Source organism: Oreochromis niloticus, linkage group LG14, assembly GCF_001858045.2.
Source record: "Oreochromis niloticus isolate F11D_XX linkage group LG14, O_niloticus_UMD_NMBU, whole genome shotgun sequence".
Lineage (NCBI taxonomy): Eukaryota > Metazoa > Chordata > Actinopteri > Cichliformes > Cichlidae > Oreochromis > Oreochromis niloticus.
Window position 1 is genome coordinate 18,052,569 of NC_031979.2, and position 21,457 is coordinate 18,074,025.

The 21,457-nt window shown below is 39.8% G+C and overlaps 1 protein-coding gene across 1 annotated transcript in view; it reads right to left on the reverse strand.

The window, feature by feature from the left end:
* Window positions 1–19,724, reverse strand: part of cwf19l2 (CWF19 like cell cycle control factor 2) — a 28,282-nt gene extending 8,558 nt beyond the window's left edge. The window contains 12 exon segments of the mRNA XM_005474655.2: window positions 149–277; window positions 3,224–3,325; window positions 4,679–4,793; window positions 7,619–7,835; window positions 9,124–9,670; window positions 10,405–10,520; window positions 13,945–14,038; window positions 14,625–14,744; window positions 15,135–15,248; window positions 15,579–15,701; window positions 16,758–16,868; window positions 19,593–19,724. Of these exon segments, the coding sequence (XP_005474712.1) occupies window positions 149–277; window positions 3,224–3,325; window positions 4,679–4,793; window positions 7,619–7,835; window positions 9,124–9,670; window positions 10,405–10,520; window positions 13,945–14,038; window positions 14,625–14,744; window positions 15,135–15,248; window positions 15,579–15,701; window positions 16,758–16,868; window positions 19,593–19,685 (1,881 nt within the window). The 5' untranslated portion in view covers window positions 19,686–19,724.
* Window positions 19,725–21,457: the final 1,733 nt, after the last annotated feature.

Below are 21,457 nucleotides of genomic sequence, written 5' to 3' on the forward strand. Positions count from 1 at the left end.
TATTAGCTCCCCATCTCTCAACACCTCTGTTGCATCAATGCCCAGGACCCTCTCAGTCTTTTTTTTTTTTTTTTAAGCTTTGGCAAGCTGATACAACGAATAGATTATTTATCTAATTTCTTGCATTACATAGTTTTTCTTTCCTTACCGGTTTCTTCTTTCGCCGTCCTCCGTGTGGTTCCTGAGGTCCAGACGGGGCATTGACAGGCCAGGCCCGACCTGACTCATCTGTTCTGAACAGCAGGATTTCCCGGTCTTCACTGGTCCCATCTGAGGCCTGAAACAAATCAAGTGGGTAATTTTAAGGTCTATTTAATTCTGTAAATACACAAAACTATATCTGTGCAGGTGCTCAACCTTTAACCATTCAACAACCACAAACTGTAACAAGAAAGGTAATTTAAAAAAAATTTTGATGATATTTTAAAAAAGAAAACTGTTTGAAATGTACTAGCAAGGTGACGTTTTCTGTCTCATTTAGGATCACTCAGATCACTGCAAAGGAGGAGGATGGATTTAATGTTTGTGGATCTGTCAGATTTCACAGGCTGTCGAGACAAAAGAAGCAGCTGAGTTTCAACTAATAATCTGGGCTCCTTCAGAATAAAAAATACATCTTACTTGCAGTGAAATTTTAAATGGCTTGAAAGGGCTGGACTTAAGCTTTCATATCATTCTGTATAATATACAGGACTAACATCTCCATATTATACGTATTTAACTGTAATTAAACTGCAGTTACACAGGACGCCACATGAAAATGAAAATTGGGTGGTCAGGGTGGGGATACATGGCGATATTGTATCATTTTATCAACAGAGGCACACAAAATACCGATATTTTAATAAATACATTAAAATACTCTGGGACTACTATGAACAACAGTGCTGGTCTCATGCACGCAAATCTTGCAGTAACGTTAGATGAGCAATCTTACATCTCAACAAAAAAACCATCCAACACCGGGCGCACCAAGCTTGACAAAGCTACTTCCTATTTCAGAGCAAGCCAATGTCTCAGTCACGTGGGTCAAAATAAGACAGCATCTTCTTTGCATCAACCGATTGCAACATGTGGTGACAAAAGCTTCTTTTCCACTGGCACCTACTCAGCTTGGCTCTACTCGGTTTTTAGGATTTTCCGATCAGAAACAGACTGTTAGCTTGAACCCATTCGATCACATATCAGACCGATCGCAGACTGACTGTCTTATAGCAACATTTATGGCAGGTTTCAGTGACAGTGTTGGTATCGATTTCATTTCAAGAGTAGGATAACTTAAAAGATATGACCAAGTTTAACTTTAAGGAGATAATTTCCAGTTGAAAATGTGATAAATTACAATATCTGTTATTGCGAAAATCAACATCTCACAAAATGTCAAAAATTGCAATAATCTTATATGTGAAGTGAAGTATTGTGTAATATTCTACTGTGGGGTGTCTGGTGATTCCCATCTTTGTCAGAAGACAAAAATCAAAATAATAGAAGAGAATATTTCCTCCACGTTAGTAACTAGAGTACGGCCTTAAGTCTCCACACATTGCAAAAAAACACTAAATACAAGCCAGACATTCAACAAGAGTCAAAACACTGAACACTGAAAAGAAGCCAAATGCCTTCTATAACAACACAAACTGGAAGGATCTCAAATGAGTGCAAATCAACAGCACTTCATCTTTACAGTGCTGAAGTACCTCTCGGCTGATAAGTGCACTAAAACCTAAGAATTATTACATTTTCCCTGAATCCTTACTGAGTATTTCATTCTAGTCCTTTCATTTGGACAGGGAAGCCTTTCTTGGGGATAAATCTGGCCTATCTTACAAGTAACGATCTACAGATTATAGGAATAATCACACTGTTTTTCATGTCTTTATAAAGTTGTTGAGCGTCTGCTCATCTAAGAAATATGCAACCATTTGTCTGGGTATCCAGCTGCGTGTGAAGCCAGAAAAGACATTAGTAAGACAGTAAGTAGAGAAGAAGCAGCGCCCTGACGTTAGAGGACTGTGAATTGTCTGCGCTATGGACACAGACATGGTAGCACATACATCCGGCCCCTTTCACTCGGCCCCACTGGTGTTCTCTTATTTCAAACATATATACATACATACATCAGGCACACTCATCCTGACCCCTGATAGGAGAGTGCGTCAGCACACTACAAGACATTTGTGTCTCATTAGGAATCTGGTGAAGCGGCTGAACAGGAGCAGTTTCCAGACAGCACGACGTAAGAGCTGAACAGCAACACAACTTCAAACAAATAAATTCTTTTTACAAGCAGTCCCCCATGACAGCAGAGTTCACTTACATCTGAAGACGTGTGTGTGTCGTTTAGTTTAGTCCTGTATATATAACCCTTTTCACCCTTTCAGATACAGGGATGTGTAACAGTGCTGGCCTTATCACTTTTGCTAAAATGCTGGTATTCTATCATTTAGAAACAGGTCACTGTTACATTGTTGTTCTTCATGCTCTCATTTAGATATACTAAGAAGTGAGAAAGCCACGGTGAGTGTGCAATATTGGGTGCTGGATATAAATATGTGAGGATGCTGCTAAAAACAGACATCCGGCTCGAAACTTTTCTAAGGAAGTCATTCTGAGCCTCCTTTGCATCTTTCCACAGCTGCATGGCTCATTCCTGCTTCTAACACTTCCTTTAGTTTCTGCAAAGCCTGTCTTCATAGTCTTGCAGATTTCAAAACAAAATTTCTGGATGTTTTTTTTTTTAGGGGGGGTTGGGTGGGGAGGTGGGGGTTCCTCCCTTCCCTTGGAGGTCATAATCTTATACAAATCTATGCATTCATGGATGTGGATTAGACTTATGTCACACTAAAAGTGATACGTAAATGTTTTTAGGTCTGACCCACTAAGACCGCCGTCGTAACACAAAAGTTGAGTGACTCAGATGTGAAGCTGACATGGTCAGACTTATGTGATCAGGAAGGTGTCTTTGGGGACAGTTTCTAAAGCTGGGAATAAAGAAATGCACAAAAACACGTTTTCCTTTTTTTGAAAAATAAAAATGTTTTGTTCTCCGTCTTGTTTGAGCATCTATTGAACGAAAAGCAAACCGCATTGAGAACAACCCCGTAACAAACCGCACAGCTTCATGGTCATCTTGTGTTGCTGAGAGGTGTTTTTAATATTCTGTCTCCCTTTTCAATAACTAGTTAGATAAAGTTAGATGGTGACTTTGTAAATATCTACAGACCTGGTTTGATTTGGCTGCTTCTTGTAGCTTCTTCCTGGCAGCATGTTTCTCCTTGGCTTTATGAGCTGCTTCCAGTTGTGATTTCAGCTTCTCAATGACGGCCTAAATCACACACAGACAACACACAAAAACAGAAATTTATTTATAACACAAAGAACACAATGGTCATATATAACATAAGTTTAAAGCTTTAGAGAAAACTTTCCCAAGACAGGAGACTTTGGCCAATCAAAGATCCTTTCAGACATGATCAGGTGAGTATAAACAAGAGAAGGAAGTCCCCACAGTTGAGTAAATGTACCTAATAAAGTGGGAGGTGAGTGTAGTGCACTGATACTTTCATTAAAGCCAAGCGTGTGACTGTGAACTGCACTTATGAAACACAGGTGTGCAAACACAGACACAGGAGGTTTGGGAATATTGGTTTGATTGCTTTATCATGTAGGGAGGTGATTACAGCCAGGATGGTAACACTGTAACAGGCAGCTCTGACACACACCAGAAGAAATCCCATAGCACTCTTAGAATCGACACAGGAAAACAGACAGAGGAAGGCTTGAGTGCACGGATCAATGAATGCTATAAATTAACAGATCCCCCGATGTGCTGTTAAATCCATGCAAAGACGAGAGTTGAAGCAAATGTGCCGAGGAAAGGCAAATCAATATCAACTCTCCCACAAAGCCGAACAACTTAACTGTGGATTTCACAACTAACATGAACTTTAGAGGGTTTTTTTTACATCAACAAATTCTGACTTATTCATGTAGTCATATCCGTGTGTTTATATGCTGTTGATCATCTGAGACTATTGCACTATACAAGCGATCAATAAACTGAATACTAAATTGCCACAATACCAGAGGATTTTTCAACTCGCTGTCAAATCGGGAGGTTGCATTCAAGGACCGGACAAAGTTCCGTTATTAATGATGTTTGTAGCATACAGGTAACTAGACTGAGGTATGTCTTTTAGAATAAGTCGGTTCTAAAGGCGTTTCTGTATCCATCGATCCATCTGCTGCCACTAATCCAGGTCCAGGTGTTGGGACAGCAGTCTAAGAAAGTCTCTAAGCTCTAACAGACACCCTTCTCCAGCTGTTCTAGGAAGACATTCCCAGGCCAGCCATGAGTCACGTTCTCCCCAGTGCTTCCCCTCGTTCTGCCCCAGTTGGACTGAAAACACCTCGTGGTGTCCACCTCAACTGGGTCCTTTTGATGTGAAGGAGTAACAGGTCTAGTCTTGGGCCCTCCTGAATGACCGAGCTCCTCATTCTATCTCTAACTGAGAGAAGGGGAAACGCTTCTTTCACCCTTTCCTGGTTGAGAACCACAACCTCAGGCTTGGAGCCATTTCTTTAGTGCAGTTCAACATATTTTGCTGCTTTGGAGGAAATTAATGCCTGAGTTAAAACAGGTTGACAGAAGGTCAGCAGTAATAAATAACTGCCTCACCGTATTGCCCATGATCTCTGCCTTTATTAGCTTGGACCCTAGTTTGTTCAGCTCCTCCTCTGACAACAGTGGAACCTCTTCCTCCTCCTCTTCTTCCTCGCTTTCGCTCTCAGCCCTAGGTAAACACACAGAGGAGAGACTGAAGGGTGTAAAAAGGAAAATTTAAAACATGTCACGAATTTACCATATGTCAAATTCATAACTCTAAATAGAAACCTGCAAAATTAAATGGTCCATTAAGTTTAAAAAATAAAAATCCACTTGAACTGTTTTCCTTCAGACTTTTCCGTACTCCGCCTTCCAAACGACCGCTTTCAAAGACACAGTGATGCCACCCTGATAAGAGCCTTTATCCTCTAATTGGAAACTTATTTGTGAAGGTTTTAATTTTAACCATTTAGTTGTTTGCTTCTGATCGCTCTCCGTGTTTATGTGTTATGAATCATTTGAGTCTTTGAGCCCTCCAGAGATCATTACATCCTTGCCTTGAAGGATTAGCTCTGCAGCCTGGGAAGCGTCGTTCTAGGCTATTACACTTCTCACAGCATCATTTCATGCTGCTGCCACACTGTAGACTCATTTCATGCTGCAGGGGTTCTGAGTGCCGTTTTACCCAAACAACTCAGCTTAATGAGGCAAAACAGAACAACTGCGAAGCCTTTACATAGCACTGATACTCCAACATCTGGCCTACAACAAAGGAACATGTTGGACTTGAAGTTACTGCAGTTATTTTTAAATTCTTCATAATGTGTGTCTCACAAATTGCGAAATAAATTAAACATTTCGGTGTTAGAAACACAAGGTTATGCTGCAAACCCTGTTCTAAAAAAGTCTTGTCTGAGATTAGTATGAAATACAGAGGCAAATAAGAGAGATGGAAATTCATTTTTTTTAAAAAGAACACCAGGGAAAAGGACTTGCAGGGGGCATGGTGGAATTAACTACATCAGTCTGAGTACTGGGAAACGCTGTGTGAAGGAGCTGATAACAAATGCTTTCACAAAGTGACTGATGTCCGACACCAGAAACATGGAGCAAACAGCACTGTGGCAGAAACTCTGCTGCAGGGGCCATTTACAGTTTTAGATACAGCAAAAAAAACAAAACAAAAAAAATTGCGTAGATAAAAGACAACTGGCTAAGCTTGAGCTTATTTCCTTATAAGAGCTTATTTCCGTCCATCTGTTTATATGCAACAGTGGTTAAGATATTATTAGGTAAGCTAGCTTGTAGGAGAGAAAAATATGAGAACGTATTATTGATTTAAAGTTCAGATTAGAGATGGCACGATACCACTTTTTTATGTCCGATACCGATACCGATATCATAAATTTGGATATCTGCCGATACCGATATGAATCCGATATAGTGTGTTTTTTAATCAATAAAACTGTTTTTTTAATATCTTGCTGCATTTTGTATAAGTTCATACTCCAGTTTAAATAAACAACAACACTAAAGCTATTCTGTTATACCTGTATGTAAAAAGTACACTGCGCCCAAAATATTTTATAGTTCAGCAACACTGATCAATCTAATAAACTTAAACCTACTCCATCCTTCCTATTGTGGTATTTTAAAGAGTACTTAGCAGAAATATTAAGCAACCTAACTAATAGGGTTGCAAACTCCCAGCAAAAGAAAATAGGGAACCGCCCCCCACCCTCCACCTCATGATGCTTAATCGATGTAATCAACTTTAATTTGATGCAGGGCGAAAAAAAATGCACAGAAATAAATTATTTTTCAAGAATAATTAAATAGATTCAACATCTTTCTTCAACAGAATTGCAGAATTCACAGATGGTATCTTCCCAAAGGAAAAAGTACTATAGCTTACTAGAGTAGATTAGACTTAATAGTTACTATATACAGTAATGGACTTCTTCTGATTTTACATCGGATTAAAACTTTGGGTGTAAGATTCAGATAATTATTTATTAAAAGCTAGACATTTTAAATGAGAATAAGAAAGAAAAGTATGTCTTTGTGCCCCCTTTTCCCTGTTCATGCCCTATCGGCCCCCCTGGCTAAACTTTGCTAGATCCGCCCCTGCACAGTTACCAGCCGTCAGCTACGTAGAAAAGGATCCTGGTGTAGAAAGTAATATTAAATAAATTCTAACAACAGCTTATCAAGCTTAAACGTGCTGCTGTTGTTCTGCCGCTGGTTTCCTCTTTCTGGTGCAAAGTGGGCCAAAAACAAAGAAGAGAGACGGACTCGCGACAGAAAAGCCGATCAGCTGATCATTGATCAGTTTCACGATTGAAGTAGCAGCAGGAGAGGGAGAGAGAGAGGCAGTCGCTCCATATATCGGTTGTTAAGCTTAACATGAGAACGCTTTACAAACATTCAGAGATGAACTTACACACTTGCTTTACTTCTCTCTGGGATAACTTCCTCGGAGATGAAATGCCGGATTGCTAGCGAGGCTACAAATACACACAGCCGCTCTATCAGGTGACGCATACTTCTCCGACGTGCTACGGTTATGAGCCGAGTTACGCCATGTCGCAAGTTTTTTGAGGTGCTTTTTTGATATTGAATGGATCAGATTACATTTTTTATTTCCCTCCGATATCCGATCCAGTAATTTAGGTCAGTATCGGACCGATACCGATACGTAATATCGGATCGGTCCATCTCTAGTTCAGATATCTAGAACTTCTGAGATTACTGAGTAACGATTACTATTTTGCATCTGAAAGGCAAAAACACATACAATACAAATCACTACTTTCTACTATGCTTATACCGAATCCACAAAACAATTTGGGGAAAAATTTTAGGCAAAACTGAGAAGTTTATAAAGCTTATTTTCTCTTCTTTAATTATTATGTTTATCAGTTATTATGGCTATTGCAGCTTTATGCAGTTTAACATCATAGAAAGTTTGGTGTCTAGGCATTAAAATAATTTTTAAAAAACGCTTTAAACCTTGGTGGTGCAGCAGGTTGAGGAGCAGTTACAGTTTTCTCAGCATCTCTCTTGTTTTCCTGTTGTGGTTTATCAGAGGTGTCAGATTCACAGGCAGGACTGCTGCTCTTCTTCAAGGCTGGAGCTCTGCTGGTTTGTGGCCCAGAGTCTTCATCATCAGAGCTGGGTTTCAGGAACCCTCTGGACGGTCGTGCAGGAGGAGGAAGACGCTGAGGAGCTGGAGAGAAAGGAAATGTTACTACTAAAGATTAGGGACGCGCGCAAATAGTTGACTAGACGACTAATCGTCTCTTCTGTCACTAGTCGGTACCAAACGTACCAGTCGCAGTCTAATTGCAATCATTGTAATTGATGCCCAATGATGGTGAATAGTAGCGTCCTAAATGTTATGTAGCCATGTGCCGTCGTTATTGAGAAACTTCATAAATTTGTTAATCTCGAGCTGACATTTTTATTTACGTTACTATTGTTAGTTCTTTTAAAGGCAAAAGAATGAGATCACAGATACAAGTGTGGAAAATGAGCTTTCGTCGAAGAGTGGATGGACTTTAGCATAGGAGGAAGAGTTCAATCATTCAGAAGGGGGGTTTAGAGTGGAGCTGCTGCTCATCCACATCGAAAAGAGCGAGGTGAGGCGCAACGTTAAGGTGTTTTGGTGTTTTCTCGCACAGTCACACGGGATTAAAAATAAGACGGCCACCTCCTTCTGACTAAGGAGGAAAAAAAGAAAGAAAAAAACAAAAAAGAAAAATTGATTGCCTGGTGATTGCATCGTCAAGTGACCGACTGCAAGCAGTTATAATGGCCAAGTGGTCACTCAGAGGCAGCACATGCAGCACCCTCAGCCTCTGGCGTTCACTTTTGATTGCACGGGTTGCCTGATGGGAGGAAACCTGCCTCCAAAATAATCGCAGTCCGACTCAGACTGACTGCAATCACTCTCAGTGAAGGTCTGCAGACCTGCAATACGTGTCTTTGCAATAGAGGACTACAGATACTCCCATATTTATATGGGATTTATATTCCATATTTATATACCATATATGCCATTTTGCGGTTAAATGTGATCCTGCAGCACCTACATCAGTATTTGTGGAGGAATTTCTGAATTTCTAATTCAAATCTATGAGGTTCTGGCTGGACTCTGAATGTGAGTTTCTGTGTTTGTAGATGCCAACAGATCTGCATTTGTTTTTCACTGTCTACCTTGTAAACTGACAGCAGACTGTCTTATCACAGTTTTAACGCCATCTCAATGCACCAAAGTTGCTTTGTAAAGATCAGCTGACTGCGAGTGGCTGCAGACATGTTCACTATCTTCAACGCAAAGTGAATAAGATCACAAATTAATAATGCATGGTCACAATTCTTATGGCCATGTCATGATCTCCAATTGCTGTTTTTCCTATAATGACTGTAGATTTTTGTAGCAAATGTTCCCTAAATGGGATTAATATATTAATGCTTCTTTGTACATATAAGAAAAGGTCTTGACGCAAACTCACTTTCACCACTGTCATCATTTTCTGAGGGTTTGAGGAAGCGGCCTTGCAAGGATCCAAGCGTGAGGGAGCGTTGATTCCAGCTTTGCCCAGAAGATGATGCTGCTGCATCGGTCCTATCTTTTTCTTTCTCTCCATCCCTACACCTATCCCCATCTTTCTCTCTGCCTCGTCCTCTATCCCTGTCCCTCTCTCCTTCTCTGTCTCTCTCTCTATCCCTGTTTCTGTTTCTTTCTCTATCCTTTTCATTTTCTCTATACCTGTCTCCATCTCGACCCCGCTCCTCCTCTCTTCCTCTATACCGTTCCCTCTCCCCTCCCCTTCCACCTCGGTATCTTTCTCGGCTTTCCGATGACGATTCCTTGTCCCTTTCATTTTTTCTCCACTGATCTCTGTCTTCCCCATCCTCATCCTTTCTCCTCCACCTCTCCCTGTACTCCTCTTCTCCTTTCCTCCACCTGCCTCTGCTTGTGTCATCTCCTTCTCTTTTCTTCTGGCCGTACATAGCTTCTTCAGCCTCAGCAAGTCTCTGCTGAAATTCTTCCATTGACTATAAAAGGACAGAAATACAAAACATCACAAGGCAACGTTCTCAGTTCAGATCTTCAGAGCAGATACCTGTGCTTTACTCTGGACCTAAGGCACATAAAACAAAAAGTGGCAGCAAACAATAGAGTGAATGCATAATGAATCTGATGTATAATTTCCAGCAGGCTACTGATGTGTAAAGATTTTGCTGGCCTCAGATGCAGGTGACTCTGAAGGTATTTTTACTGCAGTTCAACATGAATCAGGCAAAAAAAGCAGCAGCTTTCTGGCTGCCTGACTAAGCTGAAAGTCAACTGCGTTACTATAAGAAACAAGAGCTGCGCTGCTGACAAAGTTTTGACAAAGGAAACAGAAATCATGCACACAGACAAACACACACACGCTCTATTCACACAATGTTCTGACAGTGAATTTTTTCTGTGCTGATAAATAGATGCACAAACGCTGAAACTGCTGAAAGTGCCATAACAAAGGACACCAGCCACTGTGTGTGTGTGTGTGATGTCAAACAGCAAAGACACAGATTAATAATAGAACAAGGTGTCCAAGGTGTCTCTTTCCTCCCACAGTAGTGAGGGAGTATGTGTGCATAAATCCTCATCTTCTAAGTGCATTTGCTTTGACAGTTAAGCCTTTCTTACTAAGACAAATCTTCAATTGTTATGCAGCGTCATCATCCGTTACGTGCACATGTATGTGTGCGAATATATGAGAGCAGCAAGAGTTAATTCTCACTCCGTATCTCTCAGCCACCACATCACTGAGGCTGCGCTGTTCCCTCTCTGCCTGCTCCTTCATCCTCTGGTAGCTTTTCCTCAGCCAGCTCAGACCACCATCATTCACTACTGGGCCTGCAGGCATAGACAGGGAAAACACATACAGTTAGGTTTTTGAATAACACATTTATTTTAATAAACATATTTTTTTGTAATTTTTCCTCTGTATGCCAGAGGCAAAATTAAATCAAACAACCAAGGCTGTGATTTAAGTGCTCTGCTCTGCTTTAATTCAAAGGGTTTTACAAAATTTTACAAATCGGTTTTGGAACTGCAGTCATTTTTATACACAGTCCCCACATTCTCAAAGGCTCAGAATCATTAGGACAAATAACTGACAGCAGTTTCATGGGGAGGCTTGTTCCCTCTTTATTTCATGGCGAATTACACAGATGAAAGATTTGGAGCTGATGCAAAATTCTACAAAAATGACACAAACAAGCAGCAGCTGAAGGTGACTGCAGTAAAGACCAGGCGGAGCATCTCAAGGGTGGAAACACGTTTGGTGAAGCCTACGGGGTCTAGACTTCAGACGATTTTCCTCCGAGAATAATCCTGATATTTAAAAGTACGCTAGTCTGTCCCAAAGAAAACAAAACCAAAAGCAAACACCTAATCCCAGGTACAAAAAAAAAAAAATCCACAAAAAGCGAGTGAACAAAATAAGAAAGCCAGGCTGAGGCGAAAAGACGAAGAGAAATAGAGAAGAATCCGAGGTCAGGATTAGGGAGGTGGGAAAAGACTAGATAAACACATTTTTCAAATCTATGAGAAGTTAATGTTCCTTCCAACTTCCCAGAGCAATACGACATGACGAATGCACTGACCAAAGCCAAATGTCTCTCTGGTCAAGGTCAGCAATGAGCATTTTATTTCTTTGTGTTTGGGAGCACGCCACTGCTTAAATATCTGCTTCAAAGCTGAAGAGAGGAGAGCAAAAAGCTAAAACTCTGTCGTGCTTAAAGTACGCTGTACAAATATAACACTGCACTAATTTTTAATCACTGTGTCAAAATTTATTTAAAAAATAAATTAATAAATAAAGTGCATCCAGTATTAAAAATGCACAATCACGGGACAACCTGACAGCTAGGGCTGCTCGATTATGGCAAAAATGATAATCACGATTATTTTCACTGAAATTGAGATCTCGATTATTTGACAATATTTATTTAACAATAACAATGTATTGAATAATGGCTTTAAAGATTGTCAAAAAAATATAATATAAAATAGTGTGCAAATACCAATAACAGTGCAAATGTTTGCAATATAAAAAATAAATGAAAAATGTAAACATTAATGTTTAGTGAACTTCAAAATACTGCATAATATTTATGCATACAAATAACCAAACATCAAGGCAGGCTGTGTAGCCACACAATGCACAATTGCATCAAACTGACATTGAGGTATGTCAACTAAAGTTGCTGCTCCTTCATTGTTTGGTCGCATGTCACTTTGTGAGCGGTCTTCAAATGTTTGAATACATTTGTAGTGTTGCTCTGTGGTGCAGCTACGACACCATAGCAAAGTTTACACACTATGTCTACTTGATCCAAATCAAATCAAATCAAATCAAAATCAAATCAAATCACTTTTATTGTCACGTCACATGTGCAGGTACACTGGTACAGTACATGTGAGTGAAATTCTTGTGTGCGAGCTTCACAAGCAACAGAGTTGTGCAAGTCAGACGTGTGATCCACGTCTGACTCCGCGAACCCATAATGTTTCCACACCACTGAAGTCGTTTTATCTCTCTTTTCAGCCAGCGGCATTCTCTCTTCAGCAGCCATTATCCTCTGCTCTCCAAATAACTTCTGCTTAGCCTTCCGAGCTTCCCTCGGGTCCTCTTAATTGTTATGACGCGTGTTCGAATCGCAGAGAGGTGCGCTCGATTTGCCACACGGAGCAGCGCGAGAGTAAAGCACGAGGGAGGTGCTAATAATCGGCTCAGTCATTTTTAATGATCGTCGAAAGCCCAGCTCGTAATCTAGATCAAAATTCGATTAATTGAGCAGCCCTACTGACAGCTGACAGGTTCGAATCACAGTCGGTCAAAGGTTTGCTCCACGCGAGTCCATAAATCTTCACACAAATTACAAACATACACACAAGCCTGTCTCTTACGATCCCATACGATGAGAACAACATTCCTCAACCACACTAAATTTGAATTAAACATGAATACTCCATGTATTTGTTTTTGTTTCGTTCTATTTTGCTTTGCTCTCAGTTCAAGTTTACAAGAGGCTATGCGAGCTCTCCAGGGGAGCTTCACTTATTGTATAGAGATAACAGACACGTGCGTACATATCTGAATTTACTTGTCAGCTTAACGCAGCTTTCTCACTTTCTTCTCCCAAATCCCCGACTCAGAAGCTTTGCTTTTCTCTTCCTCTCCTGTCACGCGGCCAATTTTGCTTTTCTGTCTACAAACATGCTTTTTTATTATTTTCTTTTTATCTTATTCTACCTTCTCCTGCACGTTGAGAACACCAGCAAACTCTCTGGCCAATTCTCTCTCCCACTAACAAAAAAAAAACCAAAAAACGTTGCAAACTTACAGAAGCTCCCTTGAGTTGGACTATGGCTCAAAGACATAAGTCTTTTTCAATGTGGGCAGTTTCAGGGAGAAATATAAACGCGGGGTTGAGAGGGTCACTGTTTGTAATAGTACGAATGTTCCTCTGAGGCCTCAGATTGTAGGAGTATCCAAATAAAATATCCATCAATTAAAAGGCATGCAGGAAGGGAAGATGTCAAAGCCCCCCCTCACAGTATGTAACAAATCATTTAGTACGGTCATTTACAATACTCGAAAACAATATGTACAACATCTTTCTTCTGTTAAATAATATTGGCGGTTATATAGGCGGTTGCTTCAAAGGATGAGAATTAAATATGGAACTCAACTTCCAAGCCAACATGAACAAAGGTCCTTAAAGTACATAAAAAGAGAAGCTGAGAAAACAAAGGAAAAGAATGTGATATAACCTCAAAGACAACACTACTAAGTAGGCCCAGTTCTCTGCTATTTAAAATAAATGTACAATTTTAGGACTTATTTTAAAGCCAACATTTCAAATACCAATTTGAGTGAAAGGGCAGTATACTAAAACATGGATTTGTCAAACGCCTCATTTACTTGAGCTGAAGCCCAACTGAAGGGAGAAGGATGGAAGAGAAAACATGACAATCAAGTTCACAAGAGCAAGAGAAGAAAGAAAACGAGAGAAACAGGTGGAACATCTGAGTTGCACACTATGTTCAGTTTTAGGTTACTCTAAATTATGTACAGTGTATTAGCTGCTCTGCACTTCAATCTAAACCAATAAAACTAATGGATATTCGTGTTTGGCTGATGATAAAGTGAAACAAACAAATACAATTAAGAATCAAATTATATTCTCAGGAGATGAGACAAAAATCCTCAAAGAATAGTTTACATTACGCAATCATAAAACTGGAAAACATATAGAGTCAAGTATGTTACCTTTGTTTGCTGCAGAACCAGTCATCTCCTCTGGGGGCAGTCCAGTTCCTCCATCTTTCCAGTATGGGTTTAGCTCTAATTTGTGCAAACCAGCCTAAGAATTACAAACACACACAAAAGAACATCTTATATTAATTTAAATAACCCAACAGGAGCACAAAAACAGTAAGCGGTGACAAATTAACGTCTCACTCACGCTGTTTGGGTGAGAGGTTCGACCCAAGCTGCAGAGAAACAATTTGGACGCAAATGATCTCTTTAACTTTCTTAACAGCAGTTCATCAAAGCTACTTCTTACTTGACTGGCATCCTGTTAGGAATCCAAGGACGTGCTGTGCTGAGCAGTTCTCATAATTTCTGATCATTTATGTTACACCCTTAAAACAATTCATGTGCTGTGTTCATTAAACTGTAACTATGCCGTGCACCACCAACAATTAATGCTCATCCTGTGAGAGACTCTGCCGTGAATATTTTGCAGTTATAAAGAAAGCTGCGCTCATCACACGACCCAGCTCCCAGTAGTTATGACAAAGCAAGCAAATACCAGAAGGTTAGTTTTAATTTGATGATTCAGAAACTGCTCTTCTTGCATCGTATGCTGAAAAGATTATTATGACGCGATGCATTTGGGTAGTGTCACTCTGCAGCCAGAAACTAAAAAAACAACACACACAAACCTGTTCAATGGCCTGAGCCTTGGCTCTCTCTTCCTCTTTCTGACGTTCTTTCTCAGCCCTTCTATCAGCGGTGGATGTAGTTTTCATTGCCAGGAAGTCAAAAGTCATCCATTCGTCTCTCTGCAGGGTGAAGAAAGACAGTGGAGAGTTAAACGAGAAAAATACACAATGGTTTGAGATGTGCAGCCACTGAACAGGCAACTTAACACATAACACGTCTCCTCTCATATACAGCAAACAAAGAAGTGAAAAACTCCAAAAACATTTTTAAATTTGATACTTTACGTAAGTAATTAATGAGTATGTACAGTTTAAAAGCAAACAAAACTTGTGTGCACATGTAAATGCTTTCATATCTCTATATACAACATCGCTTCTTATAATGAAAAATGAAAAAGGAAAGGTCATTATCATTCAGGAAACCTGATTCTACAATTAAAAATACCTTGAAAAATTATTTTCTGAGTCTAATAATTATTTAGTGAAAGAAAGACTTGTTGAGGAAGTGACCTGGACATTCTGTGTCGGGCTGACGTCGCTCTCTGAAGGTTTGGACTCACTGGGAACTTGCCAGGCTTTAGTCTGTGTCTGAGGCTGAAGCTCAACCCACTCATCTTCAGAGTCCTGACACAGAGTCAGAGGAAATAAAAGGAAAAGAGAATAAGAGAGAAAATGATAACAAAGAAGGGAAACAATGAAAAAAAAAATCAATCAAAGAGTGACAAGAGCTGCAGTCTTCTCAATCAATAGCATTGCCACTTGACAGGGATGTCACTCTATAGCAAAATAAACACGCTTTGATCATTTAGAAATGTCAGAATACGAAATCTTCAACTGCAAAGTTCAACAATTGCTCATATATCAGATATCAGCTTTAAATCCAGGATAAATCTTCAGGATTTAACGTGAGGCCACGTTTAAAGGAATCCTGCAGTAAATGACTCCGTAATCTACCTGTGAACTGTCACTTGAGCCATCTGCTGTTTCTGCCGCCTTCTTCTCTTTCTTGGCCTTCTTCTTCTCTTTTTTCTTTTTTGATTTCTTCTCTTTCTTCTTTTTGCTCTTGACAGAACCCTCCTGCGGCAGATGCAGAGGGAAAGATTATTTTCTCTTAACTTCACTTCAAGTTTGTTAGATAACCATAATTTGTCAAAAATGTCCACAGAATCATTTTTAAATCATAAAAGATATGCACATGTGCTTTTCCCCAGGTTAAAGTTCTCCAATAAAGAACAAACACAAGAATGTGTCTCCAACAGTGCTTGACATCCATTTCCAAAATGAAATGAATAAAGAACTAAATAAATACACTATGAAATAATAAATTGTCTAATTAATTAACCAAAATTGAAAATAGATAAATAAATTAATCAATAAATAATTGTATAAAATGCGTCATTAATTACATCTTCAATGGAAAATAAATTATTTATCAAATGCATAATTAATCAAATGTACGGATTAACTGTATTTAAAAACATATTTACCTATTTAATTATTTCATGACGTAAAGTGCTCCAACACGGAAAAGTGCACACAAATCAATTACACGAACCTACTGTAAAACTTAAGAAATGATTATACTGCAAAGATTTCCCCAGTGGACCAGCAGTCATTACTTCAAGGAAATAATAAAAGTTTTATTTAAATGTGTAATATAAGTCTTAAATGTGTAATATAAGTCTTAAATGTGTAATATAAGTCTTAAAAATACATATTTTTACGAGCCCAGTCATATTTGGGCGATCGTGGCTCAAGAGTTGGGAGTTCGCCTTGTAATCGGAAGGTTGCCGGTTCGAGCCCCGGCTCGGACAGTCTCGGTCGTTGTGTCCTTGGGCAAGACACTTCACCTACCGCCTACTGGTGTTGGCCAGAAGGGCCGATGGCGCGATATGGCAGCCTCGCTTCTGTCAGCCTGCCCCAGGGCAGCTGTGGCTACAACTGTAGCTTGCCTCCACCAGTGTGTGTGAATGGGTGGATGACTGGATGTGTAAAGCGCTTTGGGGTCCCTAGGCGGGACTAGTAAAGCGCTATACAAATACAGACCATTTACCATTTGAGCAAACGCAGTAAGGATGGTTTGTGCAACTATCTAAAGGCACTGTCTGCACGAGTATAAATGTTCCATCTTACGTCTTCTATCTGCTGCAGCCTCTCGTTGACCTCAGGGAGCATCCAAGTGTCCTCCCCTCTCTGCCTTTTCAGCTCCTTCCTCCTCTGCTCCTTGTCATACTGCTGCTTGGCCTGGGTGACAAAAAGGAAATAAACACCTCAAAATTTTTACTAGCATTTGCATTGTGACATATATTTATTGGACACTTTATTAGGTACACCAGTTCAACTGCTCATTAACACAGATATCTATTAAGCCAATCACATGACAGCAATAGAGCATGAGAATGAGGAAGAACGATGATTTAAGTGACTTTGAACCTGGTATGATTCTCGGTTCTGTCCAGGTTGGTCTGAATATTTCAGAAACTACTGATTTACCAGGATTCCCGCGCAACCATCTTTAAGGTTTACATTGAAAGTTCAAATAAAGAGAAAATATAAAATGAGCAACAGGTCTCTGGGAGAAAATGCCTCGTCAGGGGTCAGAGGTGAGAGGAGAATGACCAGACTGCTGATAGGAAGAGTAAGTCAAATAACCACACGTTACAACCAAGGTATGCAGAAGAGCATTTCTGAAGGTACAACACATTGAACCTTGAGGCTACAGTGGCAGAAGAGCACACTGGGTGTCACTCTAACTAAAAACAAGAGACTGAGGCTGCAGTTCACAAGCTCACCAAAATTGGACATCAGAAGTTTCTAAACTGTTTCCTGATCTGCTGAGTCTTGATTCTTGCCTTAACAGATGAGAATAGGGTAAGAATTTGGTGGAAACAACATGGAAGCATAGATCCATCCTGCCTTGAATCACCAGTTCAGGCAGCTGGTGGTAGGGCTGTGCGATATGACCAAAATCTCGTATCCCGATATTAAGACATCTATCGTCCGATAACGATATAAATCACAAAAATGTAACATTTTCTGTAAATTCTGTGAATGTCGGGCAGCTCGACTTGCGTGAAGTGTTTCCAGCTGGGCGTCGCGTACCTGGAGTCGAGTGTTTTAACTGATGCATGAAACGATACATTTTTAGACATAGGTTGTAACGGCCGCCGTTTTCTTTGTGAGTATTTATTACACAGCGTGCTGCGGGGAAAAGCCTGTTCTAACGTTTGAGTCTAAGGTTTATTTTTTAGCACCTGACGGCTCTTTTTTGCTTCTCATCAGTAAATACTCTGCATCTTTCACGTGATTCAGTTTATTTTGAAAAGTCTCAACAGGATCTTGAGCTTTATTGTGAAAGGTTTATGTGGAAAATAAACAAGTGGACACAGGTGGTTTTACCGTAGTTGTTGCTAACGACAACGCATAAAAACAAGCGCTTGTCCGTCTGTAGTGTGGTTATATTAAATATAAGAGAAAGAGAGAACTTTAGGAAATTAATATAGCCACTACAGTGACCATCAAAATAATGAAAAAATATTGCCGTAAACAGTTTATTTTGCGACACCACGAAACAAACGATAGCGTAAAATGAAACGATAGACGTTTTTATATCGTCATCCGATATATATCGTTATATCGAACAGCCCTAGCTGGTGGTTGTGTAATTGTTTGGGGAATATTTTCTTGGCACACTTTGGGCTCCTTCATAACATTAAGCAATGTTTAAATGCCACAGTTTAACTGCATATCACTGCATGTGTTCTTTATCCCTTTGTGACCACAGTGTGTCCATCTTATGATGGCTGCTTCCAGCTGGATAAAATACCATGTTACAAATAAAAAAGATTTACATGTCAATGAGTTCACTGTACTCCGATGCCCTCCTCAGCCACCAGATCTCAATTCATGTGTGATGCTATCATGTCAATAAGGACCAAAATCTGAGGAAAGTTTTCAGGACCTTGTTGAATCTAAACAACAAAAAATTAGGACAGATCTAAAGACAGAAGGGGATCTAACCTGGTATTAACCACCTATATCTAAAAAAAAAAAATGTCTGGTGAGTATAATACCAGTCCAGGAAGATGCAAAGCTAGCCTGATGTGGTGGCCAGAAACCGAAAAGCTGACATTAAAAATTATTAGAATTTGACAGTTCAATATCGAAAAGGCAGTCCACAAACAGAGACGTGGGTCTCTTCGTTTACACTATTATTACACAGGAGATGAGGGCTGAGGCTGTCAAATATTTAAACATTAAACGGCCTTTCAGTTTATGTTTACATGTGTGACATTGATTAATAATTTCTATTCCACTTTAAACTCAGTATAATAAATCAGGTAGCACTCTTTGCTTTAGCCAGTTCAATTACGTGTGAGCAAAGCAGATAGTGTGGCTCATCTACTGGAAGCATCATCAGGTGCACTCTGTGGGAGTACCGACGTCTGCTAACAGTGTAAACAAAGCTGCAGGGCAAAAAGATAACGCCCAATCGACAAACTGTGTATATATGTGATTATAACAACGAGGCCGTCCTAATCTTTAAAACGGGCAGGGTGAGTAGCTGACACTGTGGCATATATCATCTGTTAAACACAGCCGCATGTCTGCTATCTGCCTCATTCAGTGTTTGCCTTCTCTCTACGAGCCTGACAGGATCTGCCTGTTCAGATACACAAATGTTATCGGGTTATTGTGAAGATACACAAGTCCTGTTAGCTTTCCAACAGAGAAAGGGGGATCGAAAACGACACAAAGGTGCCGGTTTATATAACAAGTAAGGATAATTCCCTGAAAAGACGCTGCTGTGTCACAAAACTCACACTAACATGACTGAGGGTGTTAGCCTACTTAGCTTGCTAGCTTTCCTTTGAACAAAACGCGTATGATTTAAACCAAAAATGATGGCAATTAAACAAATTTAGATTTAAACAGAGAGATATTGTTTCGGAAGTTGACATCTCGTACCTTCTCTAGAGCCTCTTGTCGTGCCTGTCGTTTCTTTTCTTTCCTTTCATCGATGCTACTTGCACTCTCAAAACTGAGTCCGTACGCCGCCATAACAACGCCGTCAATGTTTTTGTAAAGTGTCGTAAAGCGTTGAGGTTTACGACTACTGTCGTTTTGTGGTTGTTGTAGTTCAAAAAGACGGCAATAATTTTGTCGTCCAATGTTTTCTAATCATTTTTTCCCCCTTATTCTATTTCATTATATATGGGCATTTATGATTTGGCACAATGTTTCACCTGACAGTAATATTTACATTTACAATGACAATTTAATTCACTTCAACAGAATGTGATTTTAGTGTCTACAATGAAGATAGTAATATAATCATATATACAGACTGTATTTACAATCCACAGTCATTCAACAAGGTGCTGGAAACATTCCCCAGATTTTGACCTATATTGACATGTTAGCATCACACAGTTGCTGCAGATTTATTTGCTTCTTGTTTATTATGCCACTCTTTTGTTCTACCACGTCCCAAATGTGCTCTACTGGATTTAGATCCCATGACTCTGGAGGACACTTGAATATATTTTCATGATCAAGAAACCAGTCTGAGATCATCTGAGCTTTGTGACATGGTGTGTTATCCTGCTGTAGGCAGTCATCAGAAGATGGATATAGTTTGGTCACAGAAGAAATTCGATATGGTCAGCAGGAAGACTTAGGTAAGCTGTGACAACAATGCCCAGCTGGTCCTAAGAGGCCCAACATGAGCCAAGAAATTACCTCTCATGTCATTACACCACCATCAAGCTGAACCATTGTTATAGGTAGGATGAATCCATGCTTTCCTGTTGCCAAATTACACCACATCCTCTGAATGTTGCTGCAGAAATTAAGCGACTTCCTCCGGCAATTCAAAGACCTGCAGTGTGGGGTTCGGTTAATTGAGGATTCTAAATTGCCCATAGTTGTGAATGTGAGTACGGATGGTTGTCTGTCTCTCTGTGTTAGCCCTGTGCAGATTGGCCAGAGTGTATCCTGGCTACCTCTCGCCCTATGGTAGCTGGGATAGGCTCAAGCCCAAATGCGACCCTGATAAGGATAAGTGAAAGAGAATGGAAGGATGAGCACTCAAACAAGTGTCCCTAGCAAAGTGGCTGGTGAGGAAATCAATCAATGTTTGTTATTGTCTTATTCAGATCACACATATGACTTATGGATCAGGAAAGGACTTGCTCTCAGTAGAAATGTCTCTGATTTAAATGTCTTGCAGATTCCCAAATAAATAGGCTACACCTAAGGGGAAACACTTAAAGTTTTACATGTATCAGAATATCAAGTGCTGAAACTGCTGTCTGACAGAACCACTACTGTACACTCACATCTTTTCTGTTAATGTTTTCTCTCCACACACAGCCTGTTTTACTTAATCAATAAACCACTATCAATAAAAGCCTCAAACCCATCCACCGTCTCAGCATCTAATGTGTTTGTCTCTGTGGGTCCCGGAGGAGCGGCCGATCAATTACCAACCTGACAGAGGAGCCACATGGAATAACCACGCTTCACTCCACAGACATCAATAGCCCATTATCCTACAATTCACTCGATCTTTTAGCTGCCTAGTAAAAAAGAAGAGATAGTTTTGAAGGTGTTTAAAGAAAAAGAAGGAGTTGTTTTTCAATTATACTTCAGCATTAGTGCATTATACAATCAAAATTAGAGAAAACTGATCATAAAGATATTTTAATTAATTAAATCCATATTTATCTTGAACTAATCACAGCAGTTATAAGTTGTGAACAAGGGAATTGATAACACCTGATATTTCTCATTTTTCCAAACATTAAATCATATTAATCGCAGGTACCAAA